This window comes from Gymnogyps californianus, chromosome 3, assembly GCF_018139145.2.
Source record: "Gymnogyps californianus isolate 813 chromosome 3, ASM1813914v2, whole genome shotgun sequence".
NCBI lineage: Eukaryota > Metazoa > Chordata > Aves > Accipitriformes > Cathartidae > Gymnogyps > Gymnogyps californianus.
In genome coordinates, this window is record NC_059473.1 from 72,509,745 (window position 1) to 72,530,592 (window position 20,848).

Here is a 20,848-nt window from a genome sequence, read left to right on the forward strand (position 1 = left end):
TATCTGCATATGGGGTAAGAATATAAATGCAGCTGTTTATAAACTCACTGTTCTGCATGTCATGATGTTGCAAGTCTGTATTATAAAAAAATGAAATGCTAAAGAATCAAAACACTTCAAATGCAATCTTCTCCTTAGTTTGGTTTCAGAGGCTCTAAAGCCCAGTTAAACTAATTTCCTGCATTTTCCATGGATTTTCATAGATTTACTGCTATGGGTGCAATAAACCTGTCTGGTGATAAAAGCAGCAGCACAGGGAAAAATCATAACTGTTTCTTGAAAGCCTCATAAAATTATATTCTGCAAGGGGCACTAAACCACTCAGTTGATCCTAATTCAGCATAAAATCATTTGCTTCCCAGTGAAGTGGGGCTGTGCCCATTGGCCAGTGCAGCAATAAGCAGAAGGAGCTGCATATCTGAAGGAGATGTACAGCTGGGCTGGGAACAAAACAGCTTTTTAGAAGCTAGAAGACAAGCAAGTGTACACAGTCTTAGGAGGGGAATTAATTTAGATCATTTAATGTTAACATATTCAACTTCATTATTGAGTGCAAGTCGCACATTTCACAGTTCTACTTCCTCATATAAAATGATACTTGATAGTAAACCAGAAAGAAAAGGAGGAGGTGATCTGACTAAGGATAAAAACATGGTAACTAAAGAAGTAACCAGATAACTAAGTGGGCTTTTAAATTGAGACGATCTCTGAATATAGCCTCTCTTTTCAAATTTCTTCTGCAACGTAAGTTTGAATGGTATGAAAGGAGACACTGACAGCCCGGGAAGTTGATACTACATTCCAGGTAAAGGCCCTTCCACAAAGTCCTGACAAAGATCTTCTCTTTATCAGCACTTTAGCTGGGAAGAACAAAGGAGAGACACACATGAGTTATATGGATTGCAGGATAAGTACAAACCACAAAGGAAAAGCAGTGATGAAAAATGTAAATACAGTCTTACTATCTATGGGGTAACAGGCTTCCTGGAGAAATGGAGAGACAAAAGCATTGCACCAGGTGCTGGAGGGACCTTTCCTGCTTCTCGAGTTGAAGGGATTATCTCAGGAAGGATGAAATCCAACCAGATGGGGTCCAGAGAAGGGCTTGCTCTGATTAGTGAACTAGGGGCTGAGAGAGGATATGACTGCTCTCTATTGATGTACCAATGGAGTAAAATGCTGAGGAGACAGGAGTATTCTTCATGCTAAGGGATACTCTTGGCAGAAAGATGAGTGGACCAAAACCAGCCACAAGTAAATTTATGCTGGAAATAAGGTTTGTAACTGTTGGAGTAGTGATGTTCTGAAACAGTCTCCCAACGAGAGCAGTGGAGGTAAAAAACCTGAACAGGCTGAAGTAAGAGTTTGATAAGAGTTTATGAAGAAGACTGCACGATACAGTTAACCGTAGGAGAATGAGATTTTCAGTTTTCTAATCAGATGAGTAAGGGGCAGAGGGGACCACCAACAACTTCAGAGGTGGAACTCAACCAGTTTATCAGGACAGATGATGAGACCTTGCTTTCAACCAGAAAACCTTCCAGCTCTGAGCCTTCTCTTCTTGACCACAGGTCTTAAAGGGAGGCCAAGGTGCCACTGTGGTCGAGAGCTGACATGCACTTACTGTAGAAAGACAGGGTGCCAATGAGGTTGAAAATTCTGCCTTCCTGGCTTTGCTAATGTACCCAACAATCAGACACAGGGAAGAACTGAAACCTTTTATGCACCTTCTGCCTTTCAAGTGCCTGAAGTTCAAGGTTTGCGTTTGCAAAATTGCCTTTTTTGTTAGGTTTGAGCAATGCTGAGCTTAAAGCTGTCCAACCCTTGCTGCCTTTTGAGTCTCTCCCTCTAACAGAGTTTGATTTTGCTAGACCACCACCACCACCATTTAATTTTCAGAATTAAATTTGTCTGTCTTTTACTGTGTAATATAGCCATTTTTCCCAGAAACAGTGGACTAACAGCACTAAACCTATTTTGTTATGGGTATCAAATTGTATTGGGTTTGCGTGGCAAGGTTTTGGTAGTGGGGGGGCTACAGGGGTGGCTTCTGTGAGAAGCTGCTAGAAGCTTCCCCTGTGTCCGATAGAGCCAATGCCAGCCGGCTCCAAGACGGACCTGCCGCTGGCCAAGGCCCATCAGTGACGGTGGTTGCGCCTCTGTGACAGCATATTTAATAAAAGGAAAAAAAGTTACTGCGCAGCAGCAATTGCAGTTGGAGAGAGAAGTGAGACTATGTGAGAGAAACAACTCTGCAGACACCAAGGTCAGTGAAGAAGGAGGGGGAGGAGGTGGTCCAGGCACCGGAGCAGAGATTCCCCTGCAGCCCATGGTGAAGACCATGGTGAGGCAGGCTGTCCCCCTGCAGCCCATGGAGGTCCATGGTGGAGCAGATATCCACCTGCAGCCCGTGGAGGACCCCACACCGGAGCAGGTGGATGCACCTGAAGAAGACTGTGACCCTGTGGGAAGGCCGCGCTGCAGCAGGCTCCTGGCAGGACCTGTGGACCCATGGAGAGAGAGGAGTCCATGCTGGAGCAGGTTTATGGCAGGACTTGTGATCCCAGGGTGGACCCACGCTGGAGCAGTCTGTTCCTGAAGGACTGCACCCTGTGGAAAGGACCCACGCCAGAGCAGTTCATGAAGAACTGCAGCCCGTGGGAAGGACTCACGTTGGAGAAGTTCGTGGAGGACTGCCACCCGTGGGAGGGACCCCACGCTGGAGCAGGAGAAGAGTGTGAGGAGTCCTCCCCCTGAGGAGGAAGGAGCGGTAGAAACAACGTGTGATGAACTGACTGCAACCCCCATTCCCCGTCCCCCTGTGCCGCTGGGGGGAAGGAGGTAGAGAACTCGGGAGTAAAGTTGAGCCCAGGAAGAAGGGAGGGGTGGGGGGAAGGTGTTTTAAGATTTAGGGTTTTATTTCTCATTATCCTGCTCTGATTTGATTGGTAATAAATTAAGTTAATTTTCCCTAAGTCAAGTCTATTTTGCCCAAGACGGTAACTGCTGAGTGATCTCCCTGTCCTTATCTCAACCCATGAGCCTGCTGTTATATTTTCTCTCCCCTGTCCAGCTGAGGAAGGGAGGATAGAGTGGCTTTGGTGGGCACCTGGCGTCCAGCCAGGGTCAACTCACCACACAAATAATACTATTAACAGGAGACAACAATTTTGAGCTAATACCTAATGTCAAACACTTTGGATTTGAAGTGTGGGGCAGAAAGAACGAGGAATCAAATCACCATGAGACAGACCTGTGAAGCAGCAGACAACCTCTACATTGTGATCTCAGTCAAATTTTTGTTTCTGTACTTGCTTTTCTTCTGTCTGCAAAATTCTTAAAGCCATAAAACCAAAATAAAAGGCAATAGCGAAAAACAATTTTGTGTTGGACTCTGAAGCTTTGAACTTTCACTGTCTAGTTTAGATTCATTCAGGTACCATTAGTATCACAAAATCTGATTTGAGTTGGTTAGCTACTCAGAATTTTAAGGCTTTCATTTACCTAACACTTCTCTGGGCCACCATTTTAGCTATCAAGTAACCTCCCCCTTATGAATAAATGATGGTACAAAGCAATCGCCTCCAGCACCCTGATGCTACTTTCATATGATGGACACTGGGGGGGATACTTGTGAATAATGAAATGCCGTTCCTTGTAATTGGAGATCAAATGTGTGCCTGTACAACACAATGTTTTAAATATTAGAGGACCTGAGAGGCAGAGTTTAATTTCAACACAAATCTGCTGCACATTTTGGCATTTACACTAACATGCAAGCCATTGGTTTGGCTGACAAGAAAGGTGTAATTCATGGACAATTACGAGTTATAAATTCAGAATCAGCATGAATGAAACAACCTTGTTCCCGGGCAAAAAAATTCTATGGGATTTTTGGAAGAGTCCTTCCCTTCATGCTGCCACCCTGGGTCTGGTCACAGCAGTTGAAAGTTACCTCCAACAAGTAAAATGAAATTAGTGATACAGTTGCTGATGAACAGGTAGTGAAATCTTAAAACTCGTAACAACAAGACCAAATGATCTCTCTTTAAAAACTGGAAATCGTAAAATAAAATTGGTTTTGGTGTGGGAAGCCTGAAGGCTTATAAAAAAATAAGGCTTTTATAAAAAAATCTGCACTTTTACTGTGTAGATCTAACAAAGCTTGGAGGCTTCTTTTGTTTCATTGTTCTGCATTGATGTTTCTTCAGGCATACTGCTATTACCCAAATACATCTCTCATTTCCACATACCTTGTAGTGGAAGAGGAATAATCCACAGAAGAGGCTGTACAGGTCAGCCGTGAGTAGGGAGAGGTTGACGGCGGTAGCACTGGTTTTCTTTATGACCACTGGCATAAAGCTGTAGAGGCCAAACATACAGGCGCTAAAGCCAACATACAACAAGCCTGCAGAAGAGAAATAAGAAGCAAAGTGACCTTTCATAGCCTGCAGAAATTACTCGTGTTGGGAGGAAGAAGGCTGTGTTTTTAGAAAAGAATGCATAATGCTTTTTCAGAGAAACATGGATTCAAATTATTAAGATACACATAGAGAGAGAGAGAGAGACTAAGAACATAATTCTAAATACGTAGGAAAATCAGTGAAAACCATATCAGCAGTGGACACGAGGTCCTTTCCCTGTGGTCTCCATAATAGCAGTGCTGTTTTAAATCGGTGTCTTATACTACTAGTGAATGCCTCGTGTCCAACATAGATTTGGATGAAATGATGCATTCGGACACATCAAATCTAGTCTCTTAAGGAGCTGAATGTCCCCAACACCAACTGAGTTCAGCTGAGTTTTTTCTGGAAATAGATCAAAAAAATGAATGCAAAAGTATTTGCAGAGGAGTTAATGAGCCAATGGATGAATGCATGAGGACAGCACCCAAGTGACAGAGGTCCTAGTCCTATTTTGCCACCAAACCTGACAAATCACTTAACAGCTTTGCATCTCTGTTCCTCTACTCCTTTTTGTCTGCCTTCCTTAATAAAGCTTTCCGGAGCTGAGACTCTTTCTTGCTACATGTTTACAGAGTGCCTCACACAAATTAGATTGTTAGACACTAATATAATAAAAATACATTACAGTAAAAATCTGATTTAATTTAAAAACCTAAATAACTTACTGGGAAAAAATTCATTGCTTCAGTTATTACTTGATAAATCCCAAGGCAAATTAATCAATATGAAGTTAAAAAACCAGCAAACACTTCACTCATCTGCTCTCATGCAAATGATATTTCTTAGGCTGCCGTAAGCTGCAGAATTCCCAGCTGATATGTGCATGAGCCTAAATTTAGACTCATGCCAGATCGTCAGAGCATGTTGTTATTGACTAAAAGTTGCAGAAAATCTGATTGCCAAAGTCCTGAAAGGGATTAGAAGGGGGGAAAAAAAAGCCCATATGATTCGTATCTGCTTGCGGATCCACTTAGTTAAAAACTCTTTAGAAAAAAGCTATCTATCTAAAGGACAAAATCAGCCATGATAGTTTGAGTCCTGTAGAAGCATCTGAACTGAAGCGTACATTCATCTGAAACAAATATAGCAGTCACAAAATGTCAGTGTCTGTATATCAATTGTTATGGCATGATAATGAATTTGAATTTATATTCAGAATATAGATAATCATGGTACAAACCGCTTTTATTAACAGGTAGCAAATTTTTAAGGTGTGCATTGTATATGTGTAACAACAGAATCAGTCTTAGGCAGTGCTTGAAAGAGTTGCTTTATGCAAACTCTGCAACTCTTCTGTAGTAGGCAAATGATTGCATCAAATGGAGCGTAGTTTTGATCAATAAGAAATTTTTTGCATACATGAGCATTAAGTCAGCTTTTCTTCCAGGCTTAAATCAAGAACAGGTCAGGTGCAAAAGCCATTCTGGACCCAAAGTCAGCATTCTCAAAGTAGAGTCTGCAAATTACCAGCTGGTCCACCAAGCCCCTGCTAGTCAGTCTGGATTTAACACACATATTCAGGTGCTTTGCTGGGTTATGCTCTTAACTAACAGTATAATTTTATGGTACTGCCTTGATGTTCACATTCTTTGGCAGCCAACTACATGCACTTCACAGGCTGCTTTTCCAAAGGGCTTTTCAGTTCCAGTAGAAAATTGCTTAAACTGTAGCTGTCCTATCAGAGGTGAATATAAAGTGGCATTTCATTTACATCTTAAAAGTACATGTAATATGCACCAGCTGGATAGCATTTAGTGGTGACAAAAAGCAAACTGGCAATAACATCATATGATTTTCAGATATTTCTTCTTAGAGGGCCAGTTTTCAGACTAAAAATATGTTTTAAGTCAAAGGCTTGGAGCCTCAGCTTCTTTGGGTACCCTTGCAGTGCAAATGCTGGGACCTGCGTCTAACCAGGCACTGAGTCACCAGCACCAACCCCCTGTAGCAGGCACTGGAAGGAAGCAACCTGGTAAGTTAGGAGGTGCTTTTGTAATAATCTGCTGATGAGCTGGTCTGTGTTAAACCCTGAGAAGCTCATCATTCATAACTGTCTGCTTTCAGATGTGCTGGCATTGTCCTGAACTGAAGGCTTAATGTGCATGAAGGCAGCTGTGGGTGGGATTCATTACACCTCGCTCTGGACACATACTGAGGGTTGGTGGTCAACGAAGAGATTGGGAAATTTTAGGGTGCAGATTGTTCAATGTCTTTTAGACACCAGCTTTAGCATAGTATGATTTGTGTGATGCCTGTTTATTGTTGCTGATGATAAAGGGAGTCTATTTATCTAAATCAGATGTCCACATCCCAGGTATCTAAGTTGGTGGAAGGAATCTCATCTTGTCGTCAGTGTTCACCCTGATGGGTAAGGTCACCAGTTTTGCCTGGCTGGGTGTGAGTGCCTCCTAAGTGTCTGAACTGGGCACTTAGGATCATAGGATCGTGGGGTGATTCAGGCTGGAAGGGAGCTCAGAGGTCTCTAGTCCAAACCCTGCTCAAACCAGGCACAGCTGTGAGATCAGACCAAGTTGCTCAGGACTTTTCCCAGCCTGGTCTTGAAATCTCTGAGGATGAAGACTACGCAACCTCTCTGGGCAACCTGCTCCACTGCCTGCCTGTCCTCAGTGTGAATAAGATTTTCTTTTTATCCAGTGATGAAATGAATCTCTCATTTCGGCTTCTGACTGTTGTCTCTCATCCTCCTGCCATGCACCACTGTGAAGACCTTGGCTCTGTCCTTTTGGTAACCTCCTTGCAGGTAACTCCTCGAAGCCTTCTCTTCTGCAGGCTGAACAAGCCCCAATCCCTCAGTTATTTCCCCACTTCTCTTAAGACTAGGCATCTTCACACAGATGGGCAGGATCTGCCCCCAGGTAGAGCCCCTTGAGCATGCTGGTTGAATGTGGCATGTTTTAGCCTTCATGTTTTTACTCCAAAAGCTATCGTTTCATTGGGATGAAATGGAATCGGTTATGATTTTTCACACTGTCTTCTTGGAATAAAGACCATTCAGAAATACTCAAACCACCTGTAACAAAGGACACTTCCTTGGAGATTCAAACTGGCTTTTCTCTTAAATAAAACTGATGTTAGTTTACTTGTTATTATTTCATCTATCACTCTACAAAACATGTCATGGTCTCATATGAAACCACTCAGTCAGAACAGTATAATCATTCTCCTTTCAGTCCGGTTGTCAGCAAGTATTAATACTTAAACCTTCAAGGATTCAAACAGAGCTACACTGATTTATACTAAGTGTGAAAATGATGCTATGTATCAGGGGAATTTCCAAAATTAAAACCAGGAGGGCCACAGCCTGTTTTAAACACGATAGACATAACAGATTGGCTTTAGATCTTTATATTCAAAAATCATTTGCATTTTACATCAGTTGAAAGGTAGCTCATCCATTCTTAATAGCACAATTATGGCAGATGGCAACAGGCCACCTTGAGTTATTTATTGGGTTGCCTGCTGTGACTTTATCACTACCATTCAGAAGGCTGATGATTTAACTCTGCTGGACTGCAGGTTTGAGTCTGTCGCAGTGGATAACTATTCAGGACAAGGCTGTGAACACCCTGACATAGATTTGTCAATCACTACTTGACAACCTTGTATCACTGCCAATGCAATGGAAAGCACACTGAGTGCAGTGGAAGCCAGGGAAGAGCACAGAACTACACATAATTGTCACCATTTAATCCGTGTTCAACTACACTGCATTTCCAATTATTGCTCTAACAAAACAAATACATATCTCTCATGCTCTTGCTAAGATGATCTCCTCCTTATTACGCGTAGGGACTCTTCAGAATTAGTGACTTTCAATGACATTTTAATGGCATCACAGATCAAGTAAGACTTTATTTTAATAGCACATATCACTGATATTGAGTTACAACAGAAATCCCATGGAAGTATATATGACATTTACACGGATAGTAGATTAATTCACTATGACCACTGCTAGTTCCATCAGTACCAGATTAATTATGTCCCTGAGCTCCTTATCACGAAGTATAAACAAACACTGATGCAATTATGCTAATTATCTCAGATTAAAGAAGGCCAATACACTTATAGTACGCAGTTGAGTGTGTTTCTCCATGGATACTTTAAATTGATTTGTCATTTAGTTTTACAGCTCAACCATCAAATCTCCAAGACTTCTAGGTGCAGTGTTTTGTGAAGGATGCACTGTTTTTATTAAGGTTTATGATGATGAGAGGAAATTGTGAACTAAGTTTAAAGAAAACAACAGTGTACTCCATAACTTGTATCCCCTATCCTCAGGGATTCCCCACATAATGAGTTGCCTTTGCACACTTCTGAGCTGTCATTTTGATGTTCATTCTGAAACTAGGTAACAAGCTGTTGTTAATGGATTGCCACAGCTTGAGTCCCCTGCCAAGTATATCAGCTCTATACTATTAGTATTCTTTTATTTCTTCTATTGTCATAAATAGCAAAAGAGTGATTATAGGGACTCTCCTAAATGTTGATTTGCTTTTAAAGCAAATAATTTGTTGGACTAATTAGAAGGGAGTCTTACATCGTAAACTCAGCTTCCAAACCGAAACGGGAAAATGCAATCCACTGCATAGCAGAACACCGTAAGAGCTTCATTGTGCACTATGCTACCTAAACTTGTCTAAAAGACACATCTGCTATATTCCACCAAGACTACTTGGAAAGCAATTAACCATTTGCATACAGAAATGCTCCCCTTGGAAATGAGTTTATGAGGCTATAATACACACTGCAAGTACTTTTTTAGGTTTTTTGCTAGGTTCCATTTTCTTTCTTTGGCATTCATTGAAAAGGTTTGGCTCTTAATGACTACCTCATTTATTTGTCCCAGTGTTGCACTGAATCTTAGAACTGGAACCCTATTATTGTTTTACTTCACGGCTGTCGGAATAATTATCCTATGGCATTCATATGCTTAACCTAATGGTGCAAGGAAGGCAGAATAAGGCAATGGGAGAACAGATCATTTAAGAAAGGTTATGAGGCATGTGGTTCAACCTTTGGCAGTAACTGGTGGAAAAGTCACAAACATTGGCTCCTGTGAAACTTTGTGCCTGCCTCCCCAAACATTGGTTGTCTCCATGCCTCCTTCAGCAACTGTCTTCAATGAGGTAAAATGTTTTCTTACCTATTTGCCAATCCCAGGGAACTTTCAACAGCTCTTTGTGTTCCATGATTGCACTATAAGAGAAGAGAAGGCAAAATTTGATGGAAGAGAACAGAAGTTAAATTACTTCCACTCATTCAATTCAAATGCTGGACAAAACAACATAAATAACCTTATAACAAAAAATCTCTGTAGGAACCAAATGCAATCAGACTTTACTAATCCACTCTGGCATTATGCCTGTGCCCTTGTATTTGAAAGATCTTCAGGGCAGTAATCAGACGTGATAGCATACAATTTCCACTGGTTTATTTCCAGTCCTCTATATACCTGCCCAAAGTGCTTATCCCCCTATATGTTCAATCCTCTTGTACTTTTCTGACTTAATATTCTGAAAGCTTTTGAACTTTAATGATTAATAATGTATCTAGTTATTCACCTTTCAGAGCAGCTCTGCAGTGTCAAATAAATAAATATCACAGGCTGGCTTTGGGGAGAGTACTGTGATTTGTTACACACTGAGACAGATCAAATAGTCACAGCAATGAAAGTCAGGAAACAAAGCAAAGGATGGGCCATGCTGCAAAAGTTCACTTTCAACATCTTATAAGTCTTGCGTTGTACATTAACATCAAAATCCCAGATCCAGAAAATTCTAAGGTGGCAACAAGTCAGCTCTTCCCAATCGAGGCAAACAGACCCTTGGAGATTAGGTATCTCACAAACTAGGTCTTCACTCAGCTAACCGCTTTCTCTGATCTGTGATTTCCAGATAACTCCTGCTGTGCAGAAATCTGCATGCTAGTCTGGATGCTATTTTAAACAAGTATAAAACATGGAATTACATAGATTGAAAAACAAAGTACCTAGTACAAAAGGTGGTATGTGGAAGACCAAGTCTAATCGTAAAACTACAGGAACTCAGTGCCTTCCAGATTAATTTGGTCTAGTGAGTAGCATCCTGGAAATTCTAATTTGCTTGCTGCTGATGTGTGGCAAATCTAATACTGTGTACAGAATAATAAGATTATTTTGTCTGCAAAATAACTAAATTATAAGTGTCTTTGCATGCATAAGGCATATGTCTCTTTTATCAGCAATTCCTGAAGAATATCATGAAAACAAACTGCAATGTCTCTTGTTCTGGCAAACAAATTTTGATATAACTTCAGTGTAGGAACATTGCTTTCATACTATTGCCTATCTGATACAAAAGAAGTATAAAACAATATACTATGGTCTGTGATTCATTATGATCTGTGAAACAAAGAGGAGTAAGAGCAACTTTGCCAGAAGTTGCCGTTTAGTGATGCCAGATTCACTGAAGAATTGGGACCACAATGACCTTTGAAAGGTTGTGGTGATTGGAGGAGGTCCCTGATGACTGAAAAGAGACAAATGCAACATCCAGTTTCAAAAAGAGCAAAAACTATAGCCTGGCCAGGCTTACGCTAACCTCTGGGAAGATTATGGAGCAAATCTTCCCAGAAGCCATTTGCAGGAAATGAATAAGACGTGATCGGAAACAGCCAGCACAGACTTCTCAAGAGCAAACCATACCTGACCAAACTGACTGCCTGCTAAGATGAGACGGCTGGCTCAGTAAATAAAGGAAAAGGAATGGATGAGAGGATGAGGTGTAATCTACCTTGACTTTAGCAAAGCTTCCAACATGATTTCCCGAAAGATCCTTAGAGACTGAAGAGCTATGGACTGGATAGGTGAACTACCTACAATGTAGTCTGAAGAAAAGGGCCAAGAGAAACCTCATGAAGTTCAAGAAAAGCAAATATGAACTCCTGCACCTGGGGTGGAATAACCCTATGCAACAGTACAGGCTGGGAGCTAACTGGATAGAAAGCTGCTTTTTAGAAATAAACCTTGGAGTCCTGGTGGACATCAACCTGAACATGAGTCAGCAATGTGTCCTTGGAGCAGAGGAGGCCAACAGCATCCTGGGCTGTGTTAGTAAGAGTCTGGTCAGCAAATTGAAAGACATGATTTGTGAGACAGCAGCTGGAGTACTGTATCCTATTTTGGGCTGCCCAGAATAAGACAGACATTGACAAATTGGAAGGAGTACAGTGGAGCTCCGTCACAATGGTCAGGCAGCTGGAGCACATGATATAAGAGGAGATGCTGAAACAGCAGGGTTTCTTCAGTGTGAAGAAGAGAAGGTTAAGCCGGGGGGAAGGAGGATGGGACAGTAAATCTGCTGTCTTAACTACCTAATGGGTAGTTACAGAAAAGATAGAATCAGACTTTTCTTGGAGGTGCACAACAAAAGGATGAATGACAATGGACACAAGTTGCAATGTGGGAAACTCTGATTAGATATAAGGAAAAAAAATATTGGTCAAACACTGGAACAGGTTGCCCAGTAGGACTGGCATTTCAACTCCTGGAGATATTAAGAAGTCAACTATACAAGTTCCTAAGCAACCTGATGTAACTTTGAAGTTAGTTTTGAGTTGCTTTGAGTAGGAGCTTGAACCAGATGACCTTCAGGGGTCCATTACAAAGCAGGTTATTCTATGATTATGTGCTTCCATCAGACAGCATCATCTCCATTTGCTGGGTAGTTGCTACATCCCCAACTCTTGTCAACTAATTTCTTCTCTTGTTTTGATATACAGTTCCTCCCTACTTTAATCACATTCAACCCATTAAACTTCTCTTTCCACCATGTCCGGGTAGTTAGCCAACTCTTTCCTTTACTTCACTGTTTGCCCTGACACCTTAGCCCTTCATTTGCTGTCCAACAGGCATTATCTAGGTTTATTTTATGTTACAGTCTAATATTAAGCACTCTTGCTAAACTGTTCTAGAAAACAACAGCCTACTTCTTGAAAGTCGTTTTGGAGACACAGCCCTGTACTAGAGCTGAAGCATGAACTAACATGAGTCACCCACACTTATGTAGATATTTGTAAATACACATGGAATAGAAGGCAAATGCCACAGCTTTTTGCTACTATATTATTTTGAGATCAGTGCATGTCAATAAAGGGGACATTCACTGTGGGTACTGTTTTGTCTTTCCTACATTCAGCATAGTCCTACACACTTTTCAATATTGTCCCTTCTTCAGAATTGTACTGCTCCCTGTAAATCCTATGAACATGAGACTTACACCTCCAGTGGTATTAGCACACATGTTCCCCATCCTCAATCACTTTGTGGATGCCAACCAAACTTTGACCAGTGCTGTGTCTAGCATGCTGGGAAATGGCCCTGTTTCTGAGACATTCCTTCCCCAGACTACTTCAGTTTACAGGACCTAAAGGTCCTATATTGCACCAAAGTGGCCAGTAAAGTTTCAAAGAAAGAGTCTGCAATTGTAACATGTGGAGCGGGTTTCTCTTTGAAACAATTGGTATATTTAGTTAGATTAAACCTCTGTGAACACTTAACTACGTGATGTCTGCTCTTCATCACAGGTAAAGGTAAGAAAATGCTGAATTGCTTCATGGAACCAAGCAGCAGAAACATTACTGGCCTCTCTCGATATGCAAGATTTTGCTGCCTTGTTAAAAAAGTACATACAAGAGCGAAGCGTAGTCGGGTCTCCACGAAGTGCCACAAAAGCACTAGCAGCAAAAAGCTGCAGAGCCTGGTGGAGAAAAGCCTTCTGGCAAGAACTTTTGGGCCAAAGGCTGACTAGAAAAACCTTAGGGCTTTCAGCAAAGAAATTATTTCTTATTGTTTCCTTCCAGTTGTGTCCTCTGTATACAAAGATGCCTTGTTCCAGCACCAGCTTCTTCTCCCCAGCAAAACAACTCACAGACCCTGAATTGTGACTAACTGCTTGGGTCAAGAGTGGGTAATGGCACTATAATTAAATTCAGAAATACAAGACATGTACATGACAGTTTACACACACAGAGCAAGACAAGGGCACTGCTTTGATGCCCTCAGAATCAGTTAGTACCTACCTATCATGAACACTGCAGGTAACAAAAATGCTTTAGCCAAAGATACTAGGCATATTTACGTGGTCTTGAATTCTATATTTTTAAAAAAGGAACTGCTTGTACGGCAGCCAGTTAATATAAATAATCTTAAGTCATGCGTTCAGATCCCACATAAATATAATAAGCTTTCTGGCTAAAGAAATAGAACTAATTAAGTGGGAACTGAGGGGTCATTGTTTTGATCAGTCTCTGTTCTTAGAAGCTGAATAGCTCAGATGTGCAGGGAAGCAACTTGGTTTTGACTAATCAAAAGTTATTCCGTGTGACAAGCACCAGTGACAGATCTGCATAAAATGGGGCAATCTTGCATGGTGACTTTTACTACACTTCCATCAGTCACAGTATTACAACACTGGAAGCTACCTTCCAACTCTTAGGCTTGCAGGTGAGATGCTCATTAGGTACATGTGGATATAGACAGGACTCAGTAGTTCCTGAAATCCATGCGACAATCACCTGAGTACTAAATATTTTGAAGTGAAAAGGCCAGTTTCTTAAAGGCTTCTTCATTATTTCCGCCATATCATAATGTAGTTACATAGAACGAGTCAATCAGTAAAATACCTTCTGACTGGACATGTTTTCTACCTGTTTAGAAATCTGAGTGACTTTTTAAAAGTATGAAACAGAACCAGAGAGAGTTGTAGATTTTGTTATTCACAGATCAGACCAACACGTGAAGCATCCACTTGTCTTCCAGCAACAAGATGGCAGGATTTCTTTCTTTCTACTCGTCTTTCCCCATGTGACTACTCAAGGACACCAGTCCTTAACTTAGAGTACTTAGGTACAAATTTGTGTTATTATCCAAATCCACCAACCTGAAATATGAACACCAATGCAAATTCCAGAATTAGAAGACACCTACTCTCCACAGGAAATGGCTACCTTCGAAGAGAGGGTTAGAGTACCTCAATGGAGGCCACAGCTGCACTTATTTGAATGACCTAGGGGCTCAAACCTGCTCACTTACAGCTGAATTCCACTGAAGAAGGAGCCAAAGAGTCCGATCATGCCCAGGAATTCCACTCGACTCAGGTTTCGGACGATATACTCCTCACAAACGTTCGAGATGCCATATAGCGTTGCTCCGCCCAGTACTAAGAGATCCCCTATCAGTTTATTTTCACCTGGGAATAAACAGGGGAAAAATCAGAATGTCTCAAAACAATCACCTTTGTCTAGAACCTTTGCAAGTTCTTCCCCACAGATTTGAATCCTCAGTCACTAAGTGGTCCATATCTGGGTTAATAACCTGAACGCAAATGTTCTGTCATTTTAACAGTTTTCATTCAATACCCCAGCAAAATCTAGCAGAGGCAAAGGGAGAGCATTATCCTTGCTGTAGATAAGAGAATCTGAAAAAATCTGAAAAATTAGTAAAAAAAATATAGAAAACAAGTGGCACTCTTCAGTGACTAATCCTTTTTATTATTACTTTTTTTGCAGATAGAATGTGACTCAGCTATATAGAGCAGTTTGCATCTCATCTTGAAATCTAACCAGTCTAAAACATGTCCAGTATTTAGATGTGAAACCAACTGAAAAATTCCGTGTACCTGTGAAATGAGTGAAGAAATCATTACAACTCCAATACTGACCTCATTCTCACATGAAGCTGTTTGACAAGAAAGAGAGGAGGAAGGAAGGGGTGCAGACAGGGTGACGATAATGATAGATTTTTAAAAGAGGTTCAATTAACATAGCAGTACGTAATGCATACCAAGATGTATTTTCAGTACCTCCAGGTATATATAATTACAAAAACATTGTATTATCAAAGACCGTTTGAAATCTTTTTAAGTCTCGGAGGCTTTTATTATTGTGGGGTGGGGAGGGCTGCAGGGAGATCTGATCAAGGTCAAGTTCCAGCTTGAAAACTGAGGCCCTGGCTCTGCAAACTGATGCATGTGATTCCCTGTGCACATATGGCTTGTTAAATGATTTCTACAAGAGCTACAGCTTCACAAAGCTGTCAGACATTGCTGCAGAACAATATTCCGAAAGGCTGGATATAATGGAATTTCCTTTGAAAAGGTTCAGTAGAAATGCTGAAGTACTCGACTGTTGGAGTTTTTTTGAAAGAAACCCTGTTTTCTTTTAAAATACTTCTTGATTTATTTTTTGAGCTCCTGCCTTTTAAAGTTTTATTATTATTGTAAAATACACAGTGCAGTAAATAAAAATGGAAGCCAAACATTCTGATTGGTTAAAAATTATCTTTTCAACATTTTTCTTTATGCAGTTCTTTTAAGCCTTCAGTTTTCATTCCAAACTACAGTGCTGAGATTTCCAGTGAGAAGAAATTTATGAAAATAAGAACAGTCATAAGAGGATAGACCAAGGGTTCATTTATCTAGCATCCTGTCTCCAACATTGTCTATAAGCACCAGAAAGGTTTAAGTTGTTTAGAGACATATAGGAATTGGTAAAGTTTAAAGTACTCACAGTAATACTCTCTTAGTCTCCAACATTTTTCAGCTCAGAGGAGATGTGGCTTCTCTGTGTTTAGCAAACATTACTAGATTTCTCTTTCATGTACTCATCCAGTCTCTCACTGAATTTCTGTTTTGCATGTACCTTGCCTGATAGTATGTTTATATTTGACCATTTATCTTTTTAAGATTTGGTACTTATTTTCCTTTTAGCCTTCTTTTGCAATCAGCCACGGAAGATGCCCTTAATTTAAAATAAGCATCCGCACTTTACAAAACCTCTTCATACCCCTGATGCATTTGATGTTCCACAGTGGCTCCAATCATCCCTCACTGAGCTCACTCATTTGGTATTTATTACAGCTACTCACTGACACTTCGGGGAAGTACTGCTGAAAAAACTTTTGACCTTAGAGCTTGGCTGTGCTGAACTGCTGAGACAAAAATATCATCCTTTTGCATCTGTGAAGCAAAGACAGCTCAGATGCTGAGCATTTTCATAGAGATGGCACGGCCTCAAGGACCACACTGCAATGGCTCTCCCCAAAGCACACTGATGCTCGGAGAGTGTGAGCCTCAACCTTCAGGACATTCCCAGAAGAGGAAGCCAAGATCTGGTCAGAGTACGGGTCTGTCCAGCCCAGGACCCTCCTCTGGCACTGGGCAGCACAGGGCGGCTGAGGAAAGCATAAAGAAATAGGGAAGCACAGAGGGATTTTTATCAGCCAGTTCTCAGTAGATTAGGGATCTTCTGAGATGGAAGTTGCATTAGACCATCAAACTTAATAGATCTTAAGGGATTCTTCATTAATTTGTGTAAAGTCTGTATATTTTTGGTCTACTATTAAGAAGTACTTCATGTTTTAACTTTTAAGCCTGATAACTCAAAATTATATTGGGCATCCCATAATTTTCTGATTGTGAGAAATATTTAAGAATCACTCTGTATTGACCCTCTCCACACCACTGAAGACTTCATGTACCTTTATCGTATTCTGTCTCTTTCTTGCCTTTTCTGAGAGATGAAAAGTCCCAGTCTGCCTACAGTCTCTTCATCCTGAAGCCATTTTATGCCCTTGAACAGCTTTCTCACCCTTCTCCATTGCTTCTATAGGTTTATTTTCTGGTAATTTCTTTTTGAGATGCAGTGACTAGAGTAATACTTGGTACTCAAGAGGTCAGTGCATCAAAACTTTATATACTGGCATAAAAATGTTTTATACTATATTTTTTGTTTCTTTCCTAATAATTCCTAGCATCCTGGTTGTCAAATGCCTTTTCTTTGCTTCCTCAAGAGGCTGACTTTGGAACTTTCCCCCAAGACTAACATATCCTAATAGACATATTTTCATGGATGTAAAATCCACATACATCTACTGGTTTCATTGCTAAGGAAATATATATCAACCGACTAGAGGCATTCTAAAGACTTTTAGGTTAATACAATTGCACTTGACCAATTTAATGGCGTAGGTCATTCTTCTGAAGAAACATAAGGCATAGCTTCGCAAAATACGCTTTGCATTAATCATTGTTAGCATATTTAATGTTCTCTGGAAGCCGAAGTCATACAGTCCAGAGAGGAGTTAATGTTTTGGGGACTAATTATAGCACTATAGTGTAACATAAATCATTTAAATATGAACTATGTTCTGACACGATTGCTTTTCACGCTCTCACTAGGCTACTTTGCCACGTTTTTACCTTAACCCCCAGCATTAAGAGGTGTTTCTCTTCGCTTTTGGTTGTAATTACTGATGATCATAATATCTAAAAATCAGTCTCAATGTGTCCTGTCTTAGACTAAACATACTCTCTTATTATTAGGACTGAAGTGACTGGTTTTCAGAGACTGTGGTAAGCTAAAGCTGTGAAGTGCTTTGAAAAATCTGGATGAAACACTTAGAGCTCTGTGTGTCAGACCCCTGTGTATTACAGGAGCACACGTACCAAGGTACGCCAGGGGTATTAGTTCAAGAAAGTGTTATTTTAAGGTATACTTGGCATGTAGGGTGATAGAGCACAAAGTACTTGATAGTAATTGCTTTTCCCATTGAGTAATGTGCAAAACGTCAGTCAGGATACAATAAAAAGAGGTAAACAACCATGTATTTATTGAAAGTTGAGAGCATGCCTGCACATTATCCCTAATCCCTGCAGATAGTTTGGAAAATACCTGTTAATCTCTCAGTGATGCATTTTAAATTCATGTTTCCTTACTGTAAGAGTTGGCAGGCTAGATTGCTGTATGCAGTAGGTGCCTAGCAGAGCCTTATGGCACTTCTAATACAGTAAATAGCACGGTCAACAGGGGCACACAGGTGTCAACAGATCTTGTCCCTTAAAATATAGGATAAACAGAGGAGTTTACTGAGGACTACTACAGCATCATCGCTTTTGGTGTATTCCTTTCTTTTGTTTGCCCAGTCCCAGGAAATATCCTATAAATGGTGTGGAACCCCTTAATGAAGAGTTTCCATAATGTTTTTCTTTTGCTGCCAATACTTCTTTCTATTTGTAGATTTTTAATATATAGTTTTACCCTTTCAGATAAATTAAACCAGCTGATCTATTTTACTCTGTTAAAGACAACATCATTAACACCATTTTGCCACTTAAAAAAAAAAGCTGCAGTCTCTCTGTGTAGCAATAAGCATGGACACAGTTTTTCATGTGTAGGTCCAAATTAAAAGGCAATAATGCACGTTAACACATTTTTCTGGACAAATTTACCTAACAGCTATACCTGTGCTTTAGTAATGAATATGGCAAATAATATCTAATTATTGCAGCTGGATGGCAAAGTGTCAGTGTTCTTCAATCTGTTCCTTGTCTGCTGAGGTCCATTGCACCACACGCTCCTGCTGATCCACAACTCACCCACCCTAGCATGTCACTCTCTAGATTACTGGGACACAGGATGTTTCCTCTGGAACCTGGGGTTGAAATCCCAATCCCTCTGAAATCAGTCATTCGCAATGCAGCTTTGGCTGGCTGATTTCATAGTACAGAGCATATTCTTTCCTTTTTAGCTGGGGCAGGGCTATTTCTGGAGGAGACCAATGAACTAAAAGTCTCCTTTTAGGATAAAGGACAGGGATAAAAGAGGGCAGGGAGAGATGGTGAGTGCTGTCACAAACTCCCTTGTTTTATTTAGTAGCATCCTGGCAAATGCAGTTCTTACAGCACTTGCATTTGTACTCAGAAAGCTGAGTCAAGAATTTTAAATCCCAGTGTATTATGCTCAGCTCACAATTCAGTGCTTTTAATTAAGAATGAAAACTGTGCCTAATTGACAATTTTTGAAAAGAATTTCCAGCCTTCCCACATCATTTGGGTTGGCACTAGAGAAATCAATGTGACAGAGGAAGTTGATCGATGAAATCTAACTCTGTCTAGTCTGCATTAATAGCTACACACACATTATTCATACGATGCCGCACATAAAAAAGAACATTTTACACACAAGAAGGTTCTTTTCAACAATGACGCAGGCAAATCCCAAACCTTTACTCTGAGACTGTGTGTAAAACCCAATTGGTCCAGTTAGTATGTAGGTTTGGTGTCTTCTAGCATCTACCCAGCGACCCCGCCTCCATACAAAAAAGGAGCAAAGTTGAGAAGTAAGAGTACACAGTGGACGTGAGAGGTGCTTATGACTCAAAGATGTAGCCAATTTGGAAAGGAAGCAACTGAGGTTTGCAGTCAAACAATTAAGCCAAACCAGAATGAAACTACACGTATTTAGCTTGTCCCTCCAGCCTGCACAGAGGGTGAGCCGCGTTGCAGACACAGGGCCCATGAAGTCCATTTGCAGCAGTGCTGACTTCTAAGTCTCAACCCATTTTAGTTCTCTGTCCCTTCTGACAAAGGAGCAACTTTGAATGGTGCAGTGCTTTGGATCCATGAAGGCACAGGGTTTCTTGCCAACTTCCCCTTTTTTTGTCCCTATCTGACATGTTCTGGTCAATGGTTTCTCTGAACAGAACTTGGTCATACAACCCATCCATCCTTACTCACCCGCTCCTTGCTGTCTCCCAACGAGGACATCTGCTCCTGCCATGCAGCCCATGCCCAGAATGCAGACCACGATCCCAATGAAATGTACTGCCTTGTATCGTACCAGTAAGAAGAACCAGGAGAGCAGTATCACCACTGGGATGACAAAACAGTCTAGGAGCTGTCAAGAAAGAGAGGAAAAATCAACAAATCAACCTGCTAACACTTTGCCCTAAAATACTAGGATAGATTCCAGCAGAGGGGAACAGGGTTATTTAGTTAGTAATAGCACTTTCTACCAGACAGAAAGTGTATTCAAGTGGTTATGTCATCCATCAGACAGAGGATAAGACTATTCTGTTCATGACTATTCCATGAATTCAGGAGAGCTGTTGCTCTACGGTAACACCCAAAAGCACTGCCTCGCTCTTGGACTCAGATGCATATTTCAAATCCATGGGAAGGAAACCTGGGCCAAAAGAGAGCCACACCACTCCATCTGGTCCTCACCTCTGGTGATTATCGGACAAAGACTGAAGGCAGTTTTCCTGCAGTCTAGACATATGCTTTAATTCAGTCATTTCAGGTCCAATTAGCAGGAATGTTCATAACGCACAAATTGACCAGATTTATTAAATCTGGCCATATAAATCAAGGGGTTTCTGCATGCAGAATACTTATGAAAAATCTGCCCCCTGTGGAGACTGTTAACTCCTTGAAAATCCAGCCCCATATGCCTCTGAAGGAAAAAAAACACCAAAAAACCACCTTGCCTGCAGTGCCAGAAATTCAGTCTTCTTGCCAATAGACCCTGGGTAAGAGCTTTCT

At 40.9% G+C, this 20,848-nt stretch overlaps 1 protein-coding gene across 1 annotated transcript in view; it reads right to left on the reverse strand.

Annotated features, from left to right (window-relative positions):
• Positions 1-20,848, reverse strand: part of SLC35F1 (solute carrier family 35 member F1) — a 255,510-nt gene that overhangs the window by 21,759 nt on the left and 212,903 nt on the right. Inside the window, exons 4-7 of the mRNA XM_050894071.1 lie at positions 20,042-20,201; positions 14,560-14,716; positions 9,634-9,686; positions 4,254-4,408 (exon numbers count right to left, since the gene is read on the reverse strand). Coding sequence (XP_050750028.1) covers positions 4,254-4,408; positions 9,634-9,686; positions 14,560-14,716; positions 20,042-20,201 — 525 coding nt within the window. The remainder of the gene's footprint in view (positions 1-4,253; positions 4,409-9,633; positions 9,687-14,559; positions 14,717-20,041; positions 20,202-20,848) is intronic.